General features: G+C 39.6%; 1 protein-coding gene across 5 annotated transcripts in view; it reads left to right on the top strand.

The window, feature by feature from the left end:
- IMPG2 (interphotoreceptor matrix proteoglycan 2) overlaps positions 1-22,702 on the top strand; it is a 52,882-nt gene that overhangs the window by 21,219 nt on the left and 8,961 nt on the right. For 2 of the 5 annotated variants that reach the window (XM_035315013.1, XM_035315011.1), the window contains exons 5-12: positions 7,429-7,478; positions 7,898-7,989; positions 10,667-10,828; positions 13,710-13,768; positions 15,480-15,497; positions 17,378-17,622; positions 18,182-18,264; positions 22,015-22,339. In XM_035315013.1, the coding sequence (XP_035170904.1) occupies positions 7,429-7,478; positions 7,898-7,989; positions 10,667-10,828; positions 13,710-13,768; positions 15,480-15,497; positions 17,378-17,622; positions 18,182-18,264; positions 22,015-22,339 (1,034 nt within the window). Of the gene's footprint in view, positions 1-7,428; positions 7,479-7,897; positions 7,990-9,745; positions 10,556-10,666; positions 10,829-13,709; positions 13,769-15,479; positions 15,498-17,377; positions 17,623-18,181; positions 18,265-22,014; positions 22,340-22,702 lie in introns of those variants that run through there. The other 3 variants (XM_035315012.1, XM_035315015.1, XM_035315016.1) reach the window with 3 other exon arrangements.

Genomic DNA, 22,702 nt, shown 5'->3' with positions numbered 1-22,702 from the left:
TTTGTTTGACTTGTGCTTGTATATGGTAGTTTTATAGCATAGAGTGATAAAGGACTAAAGCAGTGAGATAGAAACAGGTAGATTTACTCTGGATAATGGAGCATCTGAAAGAAATTTGTATAATTTAGTTTGGCAACGCTATATACATATAATTCTAAGAGCATTCTGGACACTTCTGCACCACAAGGTTTAAGATTTTCAAGTTTGTAAGCCAAGGTCATGCAAAAACGAAGCCATTATTGGCTGCCATGGATAGGAGATACCTCAGATATCCTCCATCGAGAGGAGTGAGGGAGTCATCTCAGCACTGCCACCAGCCAACATTACTACTGCCTGCAAAAATATGCTAGACCTCCCAGTACACATCGGAATAAACTGAAGGCCTTTTTTATTTTTTTCCTGTAAGAAATCAGAGTAAGTTTGCAACCCAGGTTCACCCGGTCTTTAAAGCATGGTGAGGGAAGTCTAGCATCAAGTCCCTCCTGCACAGGAAGAAATGTGAGTGCAGTCCTGCTGTTTCCTGGGCGGTGCAGGAATGACCTGCCCATGGGCTTTTCTGCAGATCTCACTGAGGCTGGGGGCTGACCTACATGTGCAGAGACTGGTCCTGGAGATGTGTGCAGGGCAGGGCAGTGAATTGCAAGTGGCTGTCTCACCACCTGGCTGTGACATTTCTGTCAGAACGGGGAATTGACCTGGTCTCGTGTCTCGAGGGATGGAGGGACTATCCTAAAGCACCAGTTTTCAGTATCTGGATGAAATGCTCAGATGAGGCTTGCACATTGCCAGGGACAACAGGCTTCCAGAGGATGCCTAGAGTGGAAGGGTAACAGAGGTTGTCTGATGAACTCAATTTTTTTGAATTACTGTGTAGAAACAAGTACTAGTTTGGGGACCTGGATTTCAGTCTGTTTTCCCACTGATAAGAACATAGGAATTTTTGCAGTAGGACTGTTTTCTCTTCTAGAGCATAGGTCAGGCACACAAAACTACAAAGAGTGTTTCCTTTTTATGAGCTTTGACCCTTTCTTTTTTTTCTGTGAAAGAACTTGGTATTCATTTTCTTAATTTAGAGCTGATCTGGAACTGAAGACAGAGCCTTGATACCTATTGGTCATTTTAACTACACTGTCTTTCTAGATCAAAGTGTTGATCTAGAAAGCTATAAGCATCTGTGCTGAAAGCTATAAGCATCTGTAGAATTGAAGCTGTGAATTAAATAATTTAGTGCATCTCATAATATCCTACCACGATGTCAGTGTTGTGCCTCTATCTAGGTGTAAAAAGCTGGTTTCAGCTAGTTAAATGCTAAGATAGTTCTAGTGTAGCCTACAGGAAGGTGTCTTGTACTCATGTGTTTTACTTCCCAAAATAACTCACAATCCTGCATTACTGACAATTACGTAACAGCAGGATGGGAGTTTGTTCCAGTAAGACTTGCACTTGCATTCACGTAGGTTAAACACTCAGCTAGCCTGGCCTTGTAAGGAGCTGAGGGATTAAACTAAGTACTGGGGAGGAGAAAACCTCAAAGGAAAAGTAACATATGGGACACAATCTAGATTTGTATAGAGCAGCCCAATTGAAATTGTGGAGTCTTGCCCAGGTCAGAAATGTGGGAGCACTGCATCAGCTAAAGGCTTTTAATGATTTCTTTACTCACTAGGCCACTGTGACTTTGCATAATGGATTTTGTTGTGTTAATATTGGAGGATGCAATATGACATCTGAAATGATGCCACGAGTCATCCTGTCTCATTCATGCAAAATCAAAAGCCAGATCTTGAGGATCAACTGAAGGCAAAGGAGTAGCACAAAAGCTGCAGTAGAAAACCATACCTATTATGTCAGAACGTTTTGTGAATGCTGTATGAATAATAACATAAGGAAGAAGATATAAGGAGTATGGGGTAGTTGGAAAGGTTGAATATAATAATGTGCTATTTTTCAGTTCCTCAGAAGTGGCTATTAATGTCAAATGAAATAAATAGAAAGATTTGTCATTTTTGAGGGGTACTTGCTGATGGTGAACTTAGTGAAATTAGGCATGATAAATCATGTCCAGACCTCCTCCATTCTGTCTGTGTTGTCTGATCTGAAATACATTGGCAAATTTAGGATCCATACTTCATCGGCAGTAGCAGCAATGGTTGATGGCATATCCACTCAAATTTAAACCTTTTCCTCTAAATGGGCTCCATGAAAGAAAAGTGTTTGTCTTCCATGCTGGAATCATTTCAACTGCCTTCAGTGGGCTAGAAACATACTTGAACTCCTTTTCTGCCTGCATTCGGACTTGGCAACAATATTGCTTGTTTCAAAAATTTGTGAGCATCTGCACAGCTTTACCCTTTGTGAAGATTTCCAGGCTGCTCCTCTTTAGTTGTGTATTTTCTTTTGTGCCCCCTACTGTCAGATAGCAATATGAAAGATTTATTCTGCTTTAATTAAAAACAAAATAGGTAAAAATTAAAGAACAACCTAAATAAAAATTAAGATAAGTGCAAGTAGAATTTAAAAGAACGGGAATCTAAATACAAGGCTCAGTCTTCCACTCCATACTTGGATAAAAATACTTCTGAAGCTACATACTTACTTAGTTCAAGGACCTGTGGTTAAAATTTTAAAAAGAAGAAAATCAGACCATAATGCTATTTTTTCCCTTCTTTGAAAAAGGCTTTTCAATATGAGCACTGAAATAATAATGTTTAAGAAAAATAAATGCTTGACATAGCAAATCAGACTTTAGGCTATTCCAATTGCTGATGAATAAAAATAAGCTGATGAATATATGTAACCTGTAGTACAGATCTGAAGATAGTACCTTCTTCAGCAGTCAAGTTGAGGTGATAGTTAAGCCTGGAGGAAAAATCTGGAGAAAACTGCAGAGACAAGCATAACTAATACACTTAAAAAAAAAAAAAAAAATCCTGAGGGGGAATGGTATTGCTGATGCACCATTTGATAGGTCCAGAGTGGTGCTTGCCATTAATAATATGACATGGCTGCATATAAGGACTTATTTAGGCTCTTCAATTGCCTGTGGGTCAATGGGACTTTCTCTGCTTTGGTGGACTTGGAACCTCCTGAGTCTTTCCATGATGTGACTGATCTCATGAAAAAGCACTTGCAAGGAGATTTGAAAAGGGGCAATATAGGCTGTATCTGCAAGCTGTGTTTGCTGTAGTGAAATGTACGCGCTATCCATAAGCACCATTTGCTTCAGATCAACTTCAGACCCTTATAAGCAATGTCCTAAATTTGCCTAGATTCAGGTGTCTACCACACCTGTGTGATCTGAAACTAGTAATTTCTGCCAACTAACGAAATGTAGTGTGGTATTGTGCATTTTGCTGCTTAGACATCTGCTTGTGCATATTCCCTCCTGCCTCTCCATACTTATATGTATATATACTTGTATTTTGCTTACTGCTCAGCCAAGGTGGTCCAGAGCAACAGTTATGCAGGTAGGACAATAGAAATTACATTTCATACCTATTTCTATCAAATTCACCGTAAGCTTTTGCTGGAATATAGTTCCTCACCTGTTGTGGCTTGCTTGTTTTAACTATGACCAGAAGTAAAGCCCAGGGATCAGTATGTGTGTTGTGATTAAGTATTTTGAGTGGCTTCCTCAGAGTAACTAGTATTAGTGCCATTTTTGAGGAGATTATTTAAATTGAAACATTAAAATGCTAAGGGGAAATAGAAGGTTAAAAGAAAAAAACAAATTTGTGCATAAAGAGAGGCTGGTTATAGCAGGGTTTCTTAAAAGAGTATTTTTATCCTTCTGAGATGAAAGTGATAACTGTTAACATGATCAAATTCAGTTCTTGACTGGTCTTGCTTGATTAGATTGATTAGTGTTTGTGGGGCCTTATTTAAGCCCTTGGCTTTTAATTATCAGCCTGTTTTGAGGCAGAAGTTTGTCAAAAAATGGCTAGGCTTTGGAGGCCTGTATTTAGAAGCTCAGTAAGAATGTATTATTTGTTGCTGACAAAGCACATGGCCTGCTACTGCTTCAGGTGATGCCTTTGCTACGCTGTAAATGACAAAGGCCGTATTCTTCCCTGGATTTTTATCACTTTCACAGTTGCTGAATGCCCCAGCTTTGTCGGTGGTTCCCAGCCCATGGTTAACTCCGTGCACAAGTTGGTGTGGCTGACCAACGCGCTCACCTGCTTGAGCTTTGCTGCTAGGTGCACTGAAGTAGCCTGGTTTTCCCACTGAGCCTCTCTAAGTATCATTCAAGTCAGCGACTGGGATAGTGCTCTGGGACCACTGAAAATTGAAAAATTGTGTTATAATATGTTTAAAAACAGTTATCTACTCAAGAAGTAGTACTTCACTCTAGAAAACTACTTTTAGGCTTTTCCATTTACAAAATTATTCTTTCAAAAGTGTGGTTTATAGCATAGAATTCTCCCTGTTTTTTCTTGCTTACTTTGAAGGTGTTTACCTCAAAAAACAACTTTGTTAGAATTGATCTTACAGTACCTAGGCAGGTGAAATTATACCAGGTGGTGACAAGGGGCTGCGGGGCTTCTGTGTGAGGCAAGGCCTGGGCTGTCCCATGTCTCCCCATGGAAAAGTGTTGTTTTAATTTCCTGTTCCTCACTACCCATTTCTATTGTAATTAGCATTAAAATGGCTTACTTTTCCCCAAACCAAGTCTGTTTTGCTTGTATTGACAACTGGTAAATGGTATTTCTGTCTTTATCTCAACCCGTGAGCTTTCTCATCTTAGTTTTTCCCCCCATCTTGGTGAGGAGGGGGAGTGAGAGAGCAGCTGAGTGGGCCTGTGTGGGCATTTGGCCCTTAGCCAGCCCTAACCCTGCATGAAGTTAGGTGCTCAGTTGGCTTAAATAGACACTCTGGTCTCTATGAGGTGCCCCAAGTGACAGCACAGGCCTTGCAGAGAGCTGGCAGGTATAATGTGGTGGGATCTGTGGGCGACTGTGCCAACTGGGGCTGGTCAGGAGAGCCTGGAGGCCCCATGAATTGTACAAGGCTCTGACTGACATGTGGGCAGCCAAATCGAGTCCTGAGAGCCTCAGGCTGACCTCAGAACCTGATTAGTTCTGCCACAGAAAGCGAGGCTTCTCTCTGTCCCTTTCTTTAGAAAAGGGGGTTGGTTGATACAAGCATTAGCTGATGTGCTTATGAGTTCGAGCCCTTCAGTGGATCAGACTATTACAAGTCTTGTAACGGAGTTGTTTCATTGCACATCACTTTGCTTTTGTCGAGTTTTTATTCTGTGACCTTAGTTACATTAAGAATGTGTGTTAAGTGAATTCCCAGTGTTTCACCTCTTCTGAAAAGCAGAGTCATATCTACTTCTGAAAGTATTATCAATAAATATGATGCCCTAAAATGCTTTAGTCAGTGATGCTGCGAAATACGTAAAACTGGTATAGATGTAATCTGAAACCTATTGTAATTTGTAAGAGGATTGTGTCCTTTAGAGCTAAGTGAGTTGAATTGGAAAATACTTCATCTGAACAAGGAAAATTTAGGAACAGTTTTGATTCCGGTCCTAATATGATAAATAAGGAAACTCTAAAATAAAATCAGCATTCTTAAGAAAATCTAAATCCTTTTACTTGTTGTTAGCAGAAAGGAATTCATGTTTTCTGAATGCGTTACTTGTGACTGTATCTGTGATGTCAACAGCAAAGAGGGTATGTTGTCTGAATTATGCTTGCTTTCTAGTAAAATTTGCCTTGCCACTCTTGGGAATCACTCCAAGATTTTCTGAGAATTTCTATCTTGTCAAAGAATGGGTAGGGAGTTACCTTGTGTCTGGCTGAAAACAGGTAACACTGTCCACGAGATAGAAGCAGACACAAATAACTGGACATTTCAAAGCCTGCATAGAGCTCGTAGGCTTTCATTGTTTAAGAAAATATATGAAGGTACTGTTTGAACTCTTGAATCAGTATTTTCTGATGTGTTCACCTGGAGATTATTTTTTATTAATATTTTCTCTTTGTTATGTTGATCTCACCGTGGCAGTTTAATGTTCTCTGAACTTGCTGTAGTTTGGCATAGGTAGTCATTATGTGCAGGACTAGCCTATGCCTCCTGGGAAAGGATGGGTGAAAAGGTTCTTGGTTTAAATAGAAAAGTCACCAGATTGATCTTTAATCTGCTTATTGTTAAGCGTTGCATGTCTGAGAGAGTTGGGGGGAGAAACAAAATTTGAGATGTGAATTCACTGTCATGTGTTTTGTCCTATGCTTTTGTCCAGGTGTATCAGTATCTAACTTTTGATATGTTTGTCTGGCTGGTGCTGGAACCCTTGGTTTTTTTGGAGTTACACAGAGACTCATTATAAATCCTGAAGGAGGCAAAATACGCATCAACTTTGGTTCGAGTTTTGTTTGAGGGCAGACAGCAAGATCAGTAATCTAGTATGTGAATCAAAAACCTGGCAAGGATAGGAAAGCATGGCTCAGATAGCATAAGCACTTGCACACATTACAGTGAAGACTTCTTGCCGCGATGTTTATTTTATAGTGAAGTATGTCCACAAATAACAAAGAGTTCCTTTAGAAATGGGAGAAATATCTCACTGCAGTGAACTTTGATGATTTTTGGAGCTCTGAATTTAGCGTTCAATTTCTGTGTAGCATTTATGTTTCCAATCTCATGAATTGGGCTGTATATATTAAAAATACAACAAACTTAAAAAATCATTTTTTCTTCATTCAGGAAAGACTCATTGCTGACAGAGTGTCTCTCCTGCTCTTGGTAATGACTCAGGGCTCACAGAATTGGCTCCAAAGTGCTTGGGTTTACTGTTAGAGCAGTGTCAGAGCTGTTGTTTTTTCCTCAGGCTGTCAGTCTTCATCTGATTTTTATTTGATTTTTTTTTTTTTTTCATATTTAGCCTGGCATTGTCTTGTATGTCTGTGAATATAGTAATGGGATAATAATAATTGGACAATGATGCTTTTGAAGTTTTCCAAATAAGCAGGGTAAAAGTCACGATGGACCCATATTCTTGCAGTGATTTCAGTACATCTAGGACGTTTTGAGGCACTGTAGGGTACTTTTAAAACTGGGGGTTTTATAGAACGTTACAAGTATCTTTTTGCGTTATCTCTGTGGTCTTTGCATTTGCTTCATTTACAGAACCACTAGAAGGCCAAATGTATTGTTTTTTGAAGGGGACTCCAAGTAACTTGGAATTAAGGGAAGTTTGCATCCCCAGAGATGCACATGATCTGCTATCTGAGTTGCAAAAAATAACTAAAATATTACAAAGCCTCATTTTTATGAAGTTATCAGCAAAGTAGTACCATGAGAAACTTCTACTGCAAACATGCTTTTCGGTGTTACAGCAGAATCACAGGGAAATAAAAATCTAATGGATCTATCTCCCTGTGTCCAACTTCAATTTTTGGTTTTACTTTTATTTAACAGGAGTGGGACTCCAACTCCAGCTTCGGATGCTGATGTTACCACACTGAGAGGTCAGTTTTCATCTGAAATATGTCAAGACTGGTTACTTGAAAATGGAACAACCTGATGGCTTGTGGATTTGAGAAAGAGTTGTGAATTCTTCCATCTCCAAATAATGCTGTTTGTGATCAGGTTATATCTTGCTGTTATTTTGTGATGAAATGAATCAAAAATCCTACTTGATCCTTCTATGCAATTTTTACTGCACTTACTTCATGTTCCCCAAATACATCCTCTTAGAACATTAGCATTTAATTCTAAGTAGCATATTTGATGCTTTTTCTGAGGCTCTGTGGGTGTTTTCTGTGGTATTTCTGTCATGATGATGGGAATAAGAATCAAGTGTTACTTTTAGTTCACATTTCCTGAACTCGTGTGTATCTACATGTACATGAGAAAAAATAATAATACTGCTCTCTTTCAAACTCAGATGCAGCTGCCAATGTTCCTCCCCCTCATGAAGTCTCCGTTGAGAGTCCTGCAGGTGGTACCATCCATGAAACTGAAGACGCAGACACTACTGTGAGTGTTTGTATTAAGATTTCATAAAAGCAGGGCATGAACCTTAGAAACTTTTAAATAATTTCCTATCTAGGTGTTCTTTCATTTGCAGTGGCTCTGCAGTGTAGCTTCCCCCTCAGTGAGAGAGAACAAATCAGTTGAGCTATCAACCAAAGAATTTGATAGTGATGTAGGACTAGGCAGTGAATGTCTAGGGCTTTTGAAAACTCCATGAAGAATGTGAAGTGTTATTATTCTTATGGAAGCACAAAGTGCCTTAAATTGCTGTCCTAGTGTTTGAAGGGTCCGAGTGGTACAGTTGCCTAGGGCAGCAGAGGTAGCCTGGATAGCCTTGAAGATTGCTTCTGATTCCCTGCTTCTTTTCCCCTGCTGACATGGATGAATTTTTATTTATTGTCTTACAGTCACCCTCACCTTGATATCTAAAACAAAACTCCAGCACAGGGAAGCCTAGAGCAAGTACTTGAAATGTCTCTGTAAAAGCGAGCTGGCTTTTGGTGCTGACCACCAAATAGGTCCCAGGGAAGTATTTGCTTCCAGGAGACAGCTCCCCTGGATTAAAATTTAAGCCCAAACTCTAGATTCCAACAGCAGTACTTGTCAGCCTACATGCCCCCTGAAGAAAATTGTGCAAATGAGTAGCATGCATCAGCTGGCACTTGTTTTTATGTAAGCGTGAAACTCTCACTGGATTTACTGATAAGCTTACAAAATCGCACATGCTGCATATAAGTAGAAGCTGATTTATGGTACTGAGTTTAACTGTACACTGTTCTGTACCCTAGCACGGCCATGACACGAAGCTGGGCCAAACTCTGTGCTTTTTTCTAGAGCTTTCACAGCTGACTGCTGAGATCTGATATTGTGATTCCAGGAATAAACACTGAGTATGAAATAGGCAGACAGCTTTTGACTCAAGTCCAGGGTCTGATTTTATATTTATGTACCACAAATGTGTGGTTTGGTCCCACGTACACCATTATTCTTTTTTGAAACAGAACTGCCGGAGCAGAGAATAAGACCACTCAGTAAATCAGAAAGAACCCAGAATTTGATTGCTGCTGCTTACAGTGTTTTCACTTTCTACAGTTACCTCACACCTCATCATTGCTGTGAACATCCAAAATGCACTGCAGGTTACAAGACCAAGAGTGAACAAATCTCATCTTCTGCATTCACGTGTTGACTGGGCTTTTGTTTCTAGGGAACTGATAAACGATTCGAACTATGTGGAGTTGCAAACAGTCATGTAGGAGCAGCAGATACATGCAAGCTAATTATATATTTGCCAAATAGTAACTAGCTTTAAGCAGGGTGCTAATCACTCTGGTCCTTAACAAAGTTGTTTAGTCAAGAAAGGGTGTGGGGAAGAAGAGAATTTAAGTAAAAAAAAAAAAATTTGGAGGGGCCCTAAATGGTATACAGGTTGCTCACAGGTGGCAGCTAAACTTTGTGGAGCTCCATTTCGTGCTCCATACATAATACGGGCTGCAGTTTTGCTGAAAAAGTGTGTTTTGTTGGCTCAATTTTTTCCTTTTTTAATAGGGAAAAAGCAGCAGTTGCATGTAAATAGCCAAAGGCATTCTTGTTAACTTACACCAGCCTTCCCCCTCAAATTGCAAATTCCAAATTTTTGTTCTAGAATAAAGCCATGAAACAAGATCTGTTCTTTCTTGCCTTTCAGCATACCACAATAAAATAGTATCCTGGTTGTAAAATGCCAGGGAACTGAGCGGGAAGCGCTCTTCCTGTGTTGCTCACTGATTGAAGTTAGATGAAAATTGGACTGGAATTCACTGCTGCTCACAGCAGCCATGGCAGTTCCCGAGGCTGAACATCCCAGGGTGTTTGTACACCCTGGACATGTGGAATGTAGAACTTTGCAAAGGTAACTCGTCTTCCAAGTGGGATAGTAAACAGGAACCTTGTGATAAATGGGTACATTTTGGGTAAGTCAATCCGTTGCTGATTAGGCTCAGGTGACCTGTTGCTGTATCCACATTGGTACTTTAAATTGCCTTATAAAAGCCCCACCCAGCTGGTTTTCTGTTTGTAACTCCGTTCGACTAGATAACCTTGCACTTAGATGCGCAAAGGGAAAACAGAACTAACAGCAATATGAGAATACTATAAAATTGTCTTGCTTACTAGATTGTCTCATTAGTTGTCATCTCTGCCCCTGAGGCTTCCTGAGTACTCCATTACAGCATAAGGCAAAAGGTGTGCTGGTGACTCAGGTAAGCATGCTGTGCTTTGGACTGCAGTTTCCACGTCACTAACTAAATTCATCATGCCATCTGTTTGGCCCACCAGTCATGCCATGATGTGTTGCTGTCCTTATAGCATTTGTGGAGGGAGCTCAGGGTTTTTGCCACATCATGGGCCAGAGAAACCTCCAGGTCTGCAATGGCTGGAGAAGTTTCTGGCCCACTTAAAAGAGGATGTTTGGACCCTGGCTGAGTAATGGAGCGTGCTGACTGCTGAGAGGACCATATCTACATGCAGATATATCTAGGGATGCTTTTTACATGGAGTAAATCCAGGATAGGTAGGAATCTGGTCTGCAGTGAGTAAAGTGGATTTATTTCTTCAGGAAAATAATAATAAAAAAAAACACTCAGAGGAAAAAGGTCACTAAATCACCTCTTATTTTCTCTCTTCTCTCCTTTTCTTCCAGATCAATAATGAGATAAAGAAGGAGAATGAGAATCTCATGAGACCTGTAACTGAGCAGATGATTGAGTTCAGCATTGTGATCACTGGAGAAAAGTACAGCGAGGAGCTGAGTGACCCAGACACTGTGAAGCATCAGCTGCTCTCCGAACAATTTGTTTCTCAGGTGACTTACCTCCCCTGATGTCTTTCTTTTTGCTCTCTCTGCAAAGCACCTGTCCCAGGACTGCTCTGCAGAACCAGCTTAGGCCTTTTGTTGCCTGAGGCAGGCTGGAAAATACTCACAGTGAGAATGCCCTGTTTTGTTTGACATGCTGCCTTTTTGAGGTAGTGGAGCTGTGTGCAACAGACCAGTTGTCAAACCATGACTCCATTTTTCTTCCATGTTTCTTATGAAGTAGCCTGCTATCAGTTTTTGCCGAGGTAGACATATGTTTTTGGGGAGATCAGAAAATTACGCTCAACTCCTGCATAGTTACTGACGAAGGGACCTTTCTGAGGCACTTTCCCTGCTCCTGCCCCTTTTTGCTCTTACTTATTTTGCCTTATGTTAGCAAAAGAAACTAAAACGGGTGTTATTAGTAAATGGGAGAAAATCACTCTTTGTTTAGTTATTTTAAAGAATTGTTTTTACCAGGGCTAACTTTGGCCTTACCATCCTTTCAGAACTTTTAAGTCTCTCTCCGTCAGTGTGATGGCTGTAGAGGTTTTAAAGTCACAGAGAAGTGACAAGATTCTTGTTTGTCTTTTGGTATAACTGGGTCTTAAAAATCTTTAATTTTAAAGATGTATTTAACGTCTCTCTAGTGACCAGGCTGCCTAGAATTTTTTTCAGAGCTTTTTCATCTTGTTGTTCAATTCTGAATTCCTCCGTAATGTTGTTGGTTTGAAACCGGGGAGCGAAAAAGATCATTTGAAGGTCTTGGCAAACCAGGCTGCCCACACTCTCCAAAAAGGCAGGACTTGAATCAGTGGCAGTCCAGAACAATCAGCCTGTGCTGGGGCAGCGCTGGAAGGCAGCTCTGGCAGGTCAGGTACAGCACAGCATCGTGTGGAGGGCAGGCAGAAGGCATTCAGGTCTGTCAGCATCTGCTCATGTGGGCATGGTCTGGGTTTCCTGCAGGAGCTGAGCACTTCAGCGGGATTTAGGAAATCTCAGTGGTTACACAGTGTCCAGATTTCTAATTGTAGAAGAAAGTCCAGAATCAAGCAAGGGAATCTGTCTGTGCAGAGTAGGTGATAGGTGGGGAAGTCACAAACAACAGAACTTGTCCATTACTTCCACTCAGGAGCAGCGTTTTGTGGAAAGAATCACTGCGTACTGCAGTGAGATACACTTTGAAATCTAGGCTGCTAAGATAATTCTCGATCATCATTTATGTCCAGAATCAGCAGTGCATATGAGAACATTTTAAAACCCTCCAACTTCAGAAAAATTCTTATGCACATCCTTTAATCCCACTGGAGTCAGCGGGAATGAACTATGGTTGAGAATGTTAGGCACCGACTTCAAAGAAAAAATACATGCGTGCATATATATATACACACATATATATATGCATAAATAAATAAGCACATATATACATGATTTATTAAATCTTCAAGTTAACTTAATTGGAATTAAATTGAATGTTTTAATTTCTATGCTATAACTAAAATTACTGACCCACCAACATAAAATAAGTGCTAAAAATACAGTCATGCTGCTGTCTCCTGTTTTTCCTTTCCCTGTTGTTCCCAATATTTATTTTAGTTTACTTTTTATTTATCATGGTAATCTTATAACCATCATTGTCTTGGGGCAGAGAGTTTGTCTTTCCTTTCTCCTGGGAGAAGCACCTAGGGTGCCAAATGGTAGGGTCATCTTTTTTCTAGCTTTGCTTCCTTCTTTGTCCTGTTTAGTTGGGGTTCTCTGTTGAATCCCTCTTACTGGTGCTAACCCTGTGCCAGATCCTGGGCCAGATGGGAAAGAGATGTACTCACCACTGGAGCCAAAAAGCATCACCACAACTGTCACAAGTTGCTAGCGTCGGCTAGACATCTTAATTTTCCTAGTTGTGTGGCCAAGTAGCAATGCCATAGAGTGTGTGTGTGGAAGAAATGTCAGATGGGACCGAGTCCACCTGGCACATGGATGTTCCACTCCTTTGATCCTTCGCCTGGTTTTCTCTCTGCTTGGATAAAGAACCTCTTTTTTTTTTTTAAAAAAAAAAAAAAAAAGTCGGCAGCACTCAGATTGTTTAAGTCTCACCAGAGGCGGTTTAAAAATAGGGAGACTGGAGAGGGGAAGGGGAATTTGAGGAGTAAAAAATAATCCTTAACTGGCAAAGATTTTGGGGAGGAAAAATACAAAACTGGCATGAACCTTCAGTATTCTCTTTCTTGTTTTTGTCAACACAGTTGACTGTTGAATTGGGCCTGGACATACTACCATATTGCTGCCCCGGTCTTCATTTCTGAGTAGCAGTGCCACTCATTCCTGAGCCCTCTGTATGTTTAGGGCAGCGGAGATGGGCCGTGTTTTGCACTAGGTAATGGATTAGGGCATCTTTGGAGTCTGAGGCCCCAGGTCCTAAGGTGGCTGTTGCTGCTTCACTTGTTTAGGTTGCTAAGGTCCGAAGCATTTTTCCTGAATTTGTTTTAATCCAAAGAGGTTTGGGAAGTAATGGAAACCTTTGGGGCAAAAAAAGGGTTTGTGCTGCATAAAAATAAGAGAGAGAATGTCACCTGCTCTCTGCAGTTGTTGCACAGATCTCTGCAGAGTCTATTTGAATTTTCCCCCCTTTGAATATTTATATACACCTCTTGGGGAATGCTAGATGTTGTGCCTCATACTTTCTCTTTTCCTTTTGTAATAATGAAACAATGTCACCAGAACTCTTCTTCTCTAAAGACAGAGAATATTTAACCCTGTTTTTCCTATTAGAAGTAGCCGCTCAGATGCATTTTTAGGATTTTAGAAAATGTTGAAAATACTTCTTGCTTTTTTCACTATAAGGAGGAGGGCGGAGGAAATTTGTGTTAATATTTTTTTCCCCTCAAAATAGATCCAAAAGGTATTTGAAGGACTACCTGGATACAAAAACATCCATGTCCTGGAATTCAGGTAAAAAGATACTGATGCATATGTGGTGGTTGAAACTGATCATGTCGAAGGTGCAATGTGCTGGCACTACACTTTGAAGAATGCCAGTGCAAGGGAGTTTCCAGGATGTGTTGAGCAAAGAAAAAGTGCTTTCCTACCGGTACCTTCATGTGTACAGAAGTCAACGTAGAAATGTATATAAATGTAGTTGGCTCTTTTCTGCTCCTGGTAACGATCAAAGAATCTCACGATATGCTTGCCTTCAGTTTAAGATTCTGACCCAAAATTAAAAGAGGTGTTTTCTAATTGAAAATCACTGATACTTCCTCAATACTGTTGACGTGTCCTAGTATTAAACAAGGAAGAACATGGGAATCTTTTTGGGAAAATGTCCTATATTTTCATCTCTTATAAGTTCTAAAAGGTGTGACTTAATTTGGTTGGTACTTTGGTTGGCATTTGAGGTATGTGAGGGTTTTTCTCCTTTTGATCAAACCAAAGGTGAGTGAATAAATGTTTGATAAATGATCTGAAAAGCTTTCACTCTCTGCAGTCTCATAAATATTGCTTAAAGGACTAGTTTCCTCAAATCATTTTGTGCTTCAAAATGACATTTTAAGTTAATATGTGGGGAAAAAAGGAGGGGTGGGGATCCTGTGTATTATGTGTCAAACATCTGATCTGTGAGTTTTGGTATACATGGATCACAAATTATGATTGGACTTGAATGGACTGGATATGACTTTCAGAATCCAGTCAGGCTTTTCACGGGTCAATCTAAATAATGTTTTCTAGTGGGGCTTTGTAAGCTGGATTTCTTAAAATATTACAGCCAATAAATTTGAGCCAGGATACTTCCGGATAACAAAGCAGTTATAGCGAGGAAGGTTTTATGGTTGGAACCATATGGTTGGACTCTGTTCCAACAACATTGTCAGAAGTACCAAAAAAGGATGGTATAGAAATCAAATTATGAAATGCTGGAAACAACGAGGCAGGAATGTTCCCCATGCTAATTGCCCAAATGGATTCATAAACTCCACTTTGTTGTGGCCCGCTGTAGGAGAATAATTACCTGACCCGATAAGACTGATTGATAGATACATAAGTTATCCCTGCAGCAGCAAGGAAAACAGAATGATACTGTCTTCAGCCCTCACAGGAGCCCGGAGGCAGGTTTGGCTTTTCAGTTCCTACTTTCACTTCTGGCTAGAACCACAGCAAACTGGGGTAATGACGTGGGGAAACCCTGCTGAAGCTCTGCCTGGGAGGTAGCAAAACTCCTCAGTATTTGCAGTCTAATACATTTGAAACCCTCCATTCACTTCAGAAGTGAAATAAAAGGTTGGTATTCCTGGAAAAATACCGGAAACTGTTTCCATGCTCTGCTGCACGTGAGAAAAAATGTGTTTGTAAACTGACCTTCAGATAGAATTAGTGAGCTTTGTTTCTCTTGGTACTGATGGCAATTTAACTGCCTTACCTGCAATATAGCACAGTGGCCCTGCTCTGCTGATTCCTTCTGATCAATAGGAAGAATGTCAGTTCAGTAAAAGACGAACAATTGGTTATGCAGCAGATCAACTTTGCAACTTTTAAACATTTTGCTGTATGGATTTTGAAATTTGCGTGCCCTGTAGAATACAAAAGCAAAGTTGGTAAAGCTGGGCTTTAAGGAAGTGGTGACGTTGATTTAACAGGTTTTGCTGTTGTGTTTTGTTTCTGTATTCAGCTCTCCTGAGGAGGACAGGTAAAGACATTCTTATATACTTTATCATAATACAGATGGAAAAGCGCCTTAGCTGGATGACACTGACTGTCTTGGGGATTTGTGGTTTTGGCTCCACAGTGAGATAGTTATCCAGCATAAATACTATGTGAGGGGTTTCTACCAGCAACTGCAATTAATTCATCTGTTATGATTATGAATAAACATAATTTGCTTATTTGAATGCTGCTTATAAGAAACTGCTTGAGGAAAACCATCCTAAACACAAGTCAGCTAGCTTGTGTATGGGAGTCTCTTCTGTGAAGAAAACAAAATTGTTTAATGATGACTCAAGGTCTTTCTAATTAGCAGCAAAATCTTGGATAGATATTATTATTAGATAAAATAAGTAAGAAAACCATAGTTATCCAGCAAAGGCAATTGGCTTAGCTCCTTCAAGGCTGGATTTGCTGTGCATCTTAGCAGTAATTTTACTGACATTTCTTAGCAGAAGATGACATCAGTCTTGACTTGTTTTTTTGGTAGGTGTATGCAGGTTAAGCATCCTAAATTTTCCTCTTTCAATATTACTTGAAGAATTTCACAAACAAACAAAAAAGAACTGCAGCCTTTAAATTACTAGAAGTATTATTTTGTCTATTTCTCAGTAAAGCCCTAACCAGTGTCCACAAACAGTTCTACAGAGAATGAGCATTTTAATTTTAGGTTACTGAACAAAGAAAGGTATTGAGGAAATCTGTTCACAAGCAACAGCGACTGTCAGGCAACCTCTGTTACTCTGCACTTCTGCAGGCTAAGATGCATGCAGCAATTCAAAGAGATTATGTTCCGAATACCAGATGTTATAGCCCTTTCCAGACAGATGATGGTGTCATTGTTATTAGCAATTGTTACCTGCAACTGACAGCACAGTTGTGTTAAATATAAATGTTACTTTTTGACTAGCATGCTGTATGGCATCTTTGCTCTGCCTTTTCACTACTGCTGGCCCTTTTCATTTCCTTTACTGGCATTCAGTGCCCAAGATGAGCCTACGGTGGGCTCATTTCGGTAATAGGGCCATCAGCAAAACTCCAGCAGGCTCCTGCTTTCAGTTCATGTGTTTGCTGATTATGTCTTTGTTGTACCTGGCACTGGGGTGTTAGAGCCTTCTCTGAACCGAGCCATTGCTTTGGCAATTTTGGTTGCTACCAACTCTGTCATGTGGAAAAGGACATCCAGGACATCCAGACATAGGTAGGAAAAGAACATGGAGAAAATGGAGGAGAGTTAATATGAAAAAGCTAAGCTGTACATAGACACAAAACTTTGTTAGAGAATAAATGATCAAATGAGTCTAGAAAAATGCTTCCAATTATAAGGCGTATTAGATACTATTTGAGTGCTGCTAGAGGCGTTATTTCAAAGAGATGGACACTGCACAGTGACACTGATCAGGGCTCCCACTTGCTACTGTATATTGCTACTCTACACAGCCTGTTTTCCCAGGAAAATGACTCTTACTTCAGATCCATTCCCATCATGGGCATGATCTTAAAAGCATCACTCACACTGCTGCATGTTGGTGGGTCTACTGATAATGCAGACAGAAAGCCATCAGTTTGGTCTCCTGGTGGTCCTTCTACCCTTCAGAGGTAGAAATACAAGGCTGTGACCAGGCCACATGTTGTGTTCTGGTAACCTTTTCCTTGGGAACTTCGCAGGGGTAGAAAACACAGGCAGGCAGACACGAGTGTGAAAAGTAATATAATTAATTATTTTTACCTAGAATCCTTAAAAGCAATGTATTTGTATTTAAAAAAAAAAACAGTAGTGACACAGGTTCTTGAAAAAAATCATAGCATTTGCCACAGAAAGCCTTGCATTTCTCATGTGTGTTCTCTCTCTTTGTGAAACCAAAGTGGGGTGGAAGTGCACTATGCTGTTACTTTTGATGGAGAAGCCATCAGCAATGCCACCTGGGACCTGATTAACCTTCATTCCAACAAGGTGGAGGACAATTCCTTTATGGACATAGAGGATAATCCAACAGTTGTTTACACCATCAGCGATTTCCAAGATTATATTGCTGAAATTCTCCAGAAAAATGCCTTGCTTGAAAACACTTCCTTGATTTTAGACCCAAACTCTCTCCAACTTATTAATGGTGAGTATTACTTATGATTCACCTGCCCTCTGAATAATTAAAAAGAAATCACAAACACAATGGTGTTGCAGTTGGTTTTGCTCTAATTTTAACCGGGTCAAGTCAATAGCAGTAGCATCCCATTCTCAGTCCCTTAGATTTGTCTCTTTTTTCCTTTGACACCAAGGTTTGTGGTGTGCAGCAATATTTCAGCAGTTAACAGGAAGAGAAGGGGAAATGTGTTTCACATGATGCATGTTGCTTTCAGCACTTCAGCTTAGCAGCTCTGCCTTGGCCTTGAGCAGCACAAAGGAAATACCTGGCTTATTGCTGAATATTCAAAGGTCCTGCCACAGTTGATGGAGCGATGCTGTCTCACTCCCGTTACTATCTTTTCTCTGCTCTTCCTATGTGTCATCTGGGGATGCTTCCAGAAACCAAATCTTACTGGCAAACTTTCTGAAATGGTGCCACAGATCTGAGATGAGGAAGGGTTTTTCAGCCTAAACAAATTGTTCCAAAAGAATTTCTTCGCACTGCTACTGCAGCCTTTAGAACCTATGTACTTATATTTTCCCAGTGAAAGAAATACTGCACCCTACCCGAGAAGATCCATCCTGGATTAGTGAGCATCCAGTTGTGTTGGAGCGTGCGGAGTTTGATGTGAGTATGGTTCTGACCTTTTAATTTGAGATAAGTCCTTTGCGTGCATTTGAACAGCTTGAATCAGCAAGATGGTATTAAAGCCAGCACCCAGAGTTTTTCTATCATATTGATTTTGCAGAATACATAGTCAGGAAAGGCACACGATACAGTGGAAAAATAACACTCTTGTGAAATCTCTCACTTGATAATTTGTTACCTGTGCACAACACTTTTCCGTGATCATCTTATATTACACGGCACATTGTTGTGTTCCTGGCTGCCCAGCCGTGCCTTGTTCTTGATAGGCTTCCTTTGTTTTTTTTTTTTTTGTTTGTTTGTTTGTTTTTTAATGCTTATTTAGACTGCAAATTGCTCTAAAAACATGATTTGTCCCACAATACTGCCTTTCTTTGGAAAGCAATAAATAAATGTAAGCAGTAAAGCTGCCTGTGAGAAGAGATAAAAGGGTAAGTTTCACATGCTCCTTTTGTTATTGTTTGGTTTTCCCTGGAAGTTCTTAGTTTAGGTTTTCGATGTCCATCCCCTTGATGCCAGCAAAAGAAAAACAGAAAAAAGTAATAGCCACTGTTTTATTGTATTCTACTTTTAAAAATGTATACTTATCTCATCTGATTACCTCTGGAACAATCCAGGACATAGAATCAAGCTCTTGATTGGGCAGGAGAGTTAGTGTCCCTGAACATGTTTGTACCGTGCAATGGGGCTTCAAGCAGAGATGCCACGTTAGGTGCCAGCAGTGCTGAGACTGAGTCAGTTCTGCTGACAGCTAGAATTTCTGAATGGTGGAGCATTGTCTGGGCTTAGGGATTTATCTAGTAGGTTTCTGCTCTGTTGAGTAACACAGATGTGCCTTCCAAAAAGAAATGAGCTCAGTTCATGCCGCAAAACCCAGATCCAGCTAAGTTTGATGGAGGTTTTCACAAAGCTCATTACGAGATACTGTTGTGAAAAACAACATGCTTTATTTCAAGCCAACCTCTAAAACCTTTATGGAAGCAAAATTCTCAGTGACTTCACAGAAGCCAAAGATTCCTGTTCTAATGGTCATAGGTATAATGTCCTTAACTTCATTCCAGTTTTCCCAGAGTTTTTAAAATTAACCATTAGTATCTAAAATACAAGTTCATATGGATTTGCTATAAATGGTTTAATCATGATGTGGATAAATAGGAATTTAATGTAACTTTCAGGAAGGGGCTTTCTATTTACTAGAACTATCTACCTGGATTAAAATGTTACATATGTTTATTTTAGTAAGATAATTCTGCCGTTTTCACGTTCTTTCTGTGGATACTTGGACATATGCAAGCAAGAAGATTTTAGAGTAGAAATAGCCTTGCAATGTTATTCCATTTTAAATCAATTTTAGGGAATAGTATGTACAGGAAAAAATACTGGATGTTACATTTTTCTAATCACGGCCTATGAATAATAATGTTATCTCTGTCTTCAGTCAAAAAGTGTGGTTATATACAAAGTACTGAGTATATCCAAATAAACAGCTGTGTACAATCTGCAATACACAGATAATTTGGGAAGTAATTTCAGATACATTTAAGAAAATCATAAGCTGCTAAAACAGTAAAGAAGGCCAAAATGATTAGTCAGTTATTTGCAGAGATATCAAACCTTTATGGTTCAAGTAGATCCTGTTAAGTAGAACCATTACCTGTGAGAAAGAGTTTTGCTATTATTTTTTGTAGTTGATTTGGGAATGAGTTGGATTTGTATTATCGTACAGGGTCATGACATAATGTGGAACTATCATTACTTCACCATCTTATTGCTAGCAGATGTACCAACTAATCATAAATTCCTCTCTTTGAGTTTTACAGATCTCTTAAAAATAAAGAAAAATTGCAGTGTAGCTTTTGAAATCTGTATTCTCTTGTTATTTCTGTTGAGCTCTAACAGGTAGAATGCCTTAGCTTATTGAGCACAGCGTATTTCTGGCAGCAGGAAATGGAAAATCAGGGAGGGTGTTCTGTGTTTGCAGTCATCTGTCATATGTGTAAGCCTTTCAAGACATTAGCAAAAAAGCAGCACTTGCCAATATGATATTAAACTTGTTAATATAATATATAGCACTGTAACAAGAATCTTTGAATAATGTTAGTTGTCATAGGAACATCTATCCACATTAAAATAAATGATGAGGTGCAATTCCTGGCAACTAAATGCTCACATAAAAATGTATTGAGAAGCGATTGCTGGTAGTCCTTTTTCATTCTTTATGGAATTTATATATGTAATTTGTTTCTAATCTTGCACAGTAACTTTTTTCACAGGTTTATTTATAATAGCCAACTTTGCCAAAAAAGATAATTGCTGGAGCACATGTCGATATGGTATATATACTTCTCAACTGATAGTTACCATATACACTCAAAAATATGAGAAGACTGTGGTGACATAACAACTGGCTGTAAAAGCCATGGTCAACTCAGGTAGACAAATAATTAGATGAAAATAATTGTTTCTAAAATGTTCAAATACAGTTTGAATGAAGTTGAAAATTTAATTCGCCTGTGTTTCTACCAGGAGTAAAATTTCAAATTGAAAAGTATTTGGAGTTTTCCTATTATTCATGCTAAAGTAAAAGAGGGATTTGAAAGAAATAGTGAGCTACAGAATGATTATATCAATAGGTTTTTTGAACTGTAATACGTACTACGGAAACCTTTGTCTGTTGTCCACTTTAGTAGCCACCATCAGCAATTAGTTAGTTCTTAGTAAATTAATCCCTTTTTCTTCATTTGGCAGTTTTTCATACCTCAAGGCTTTTTTCCCCCATTCCTGACTGTTGCACAGCATTGATAGCTGGACAGGTAGCTGTGCAAGTCTTGATCAAATAAGTTAATCTCTTCACTGATTTTTTGCAATATAATTACCTCAGGAGACACTGTGGGAGTACATTAATATTCAAAGATAAAATGTGCTCAGTGTTCTATCTGTAAACCAAATAATAACCGGGGCATGGTACATAAGTACACAGTGTGCAGATTGGAGGCTTAAAAAGACGTTCTTTTTTCACAGTTCATATAATTTGCAAATTTCATTGTGTATACTCTGTGCTCATCATTACTGCTGAACAAAAAGCTTTCTTTTCACACAAGCACTTCGGCTTTGAGACTGAAGTTGTTCTAAGTTCCAAGTTACATTATGGTTATTGTTTCCCTCCCAGGTTCACATACCAAAACATGAATGACCACCAACCATACGTACATCTGTGCATTCGAGTTCAGTTTCTAAACTGTTTAATATATGATGGTAACTATACTGTTATAATTACTGTATTTATTATGTAGCTGATGAATAAGAGCTGCCACGACCTCTTCATGCCTTAGGAAGGAAGGCAGTATTGTGTGTTATCTTTCATTTAATTAGAAATAGTTCAGTTTTTTGGTAAGGAACAGGAAAGGCCATGGTGTGGGTATTGATGGTAAGTCTCAGTACTGTAACTGAAGCTGCACTCCAAAGACCTGGAACGGCTGCTTTCGTTTTGTAGCGGACGTGACTGGACACACGATGTATGTCACAAGGACATGCATTTTACGTGTACGCTGAACGTTATTAGCAAAGGGTACGTTTGCCAATCCTTCCAGCTGGGCCCCTCCTGTTGCTATTGTTACTTCCTCGCAGAGGCAGTAATACCGGATTTTGCTGCTGGTTAACACCCTTAATATGTTCAGCCCAATGTGGACAGCCCGTACTGCCCCCGTAATAATGGCTGTGGTTTTGTTTCAGGATAACACCTTTTTAGCTGAACGGCCTTCAGCAGATGAATCAACTGTCAGCAATACCTTACCCTTTGATTCCACCAAACCAGATTCCACTTCAGATAGTCAAGAGTCCAATGACAATGAAATCTACCAAAGACCAGAAAATCAGGATTCTGAGGTCAGTTGGACACCTGAAGCTCCACTTTCCTCAGAAGTTGATGTCACTTCTTCGCCTGATGGGCTGAATTTAGAAGATGGGAATCACACTCCTCCTTTGGTCACTGCACCAGTGTTAGAGCGTGGTTCTGTGGACTCCTTGGAATGGCCTTCAGTCCCTGATTCTTCAGATGGTAAGCTCATGCCATTGACTGAAGTTTAAATTTGGACATGAGTGTCCTGTGACACTCACCAGAGGGGTAGTTTACCAAAATGACTTCTCAGAAAGGTCTACAAATTGGATATATTTCTCTGATTGTTTTTACCTTCTCTTGTTGATAAAATGCTGGTAACAGGTGATAATGCCTGTTTGCCTCTCCAGGAAATTATGTGTACGACGCTTCTTTAATTGCACAGAAATATTTTCATATAGGGCATGATACCACACAGAGGTAACTGATCTCTGAAGCAGACTAATTAGCCTAGGGACACATTAATTGCTTTATTGCATACTCTGCAGTCCTAATTTGGCTCATAGAATATCATAATGAAAAGTG

The sequence above is a fragment of the Oxyura jamaicensis genome, chromosome 1 (assembly GCF_011077185.1).
Source record: "Oxyura jamaicensis isolate SHBP4307 breed ruddy duck chromosome 1, BPBGC_Ojam_1.0, whole genome shotgun sequence".
Taxonomy (NCBI): Eukaryota; Metazoa; Chordata; class Aves; order Anseriformes; family Anatidae; genus Oxyura; species Oxyura jamaicensis.
This window is presented reverse-complemented; position numbering and strand designations above follow the sequence as displayed.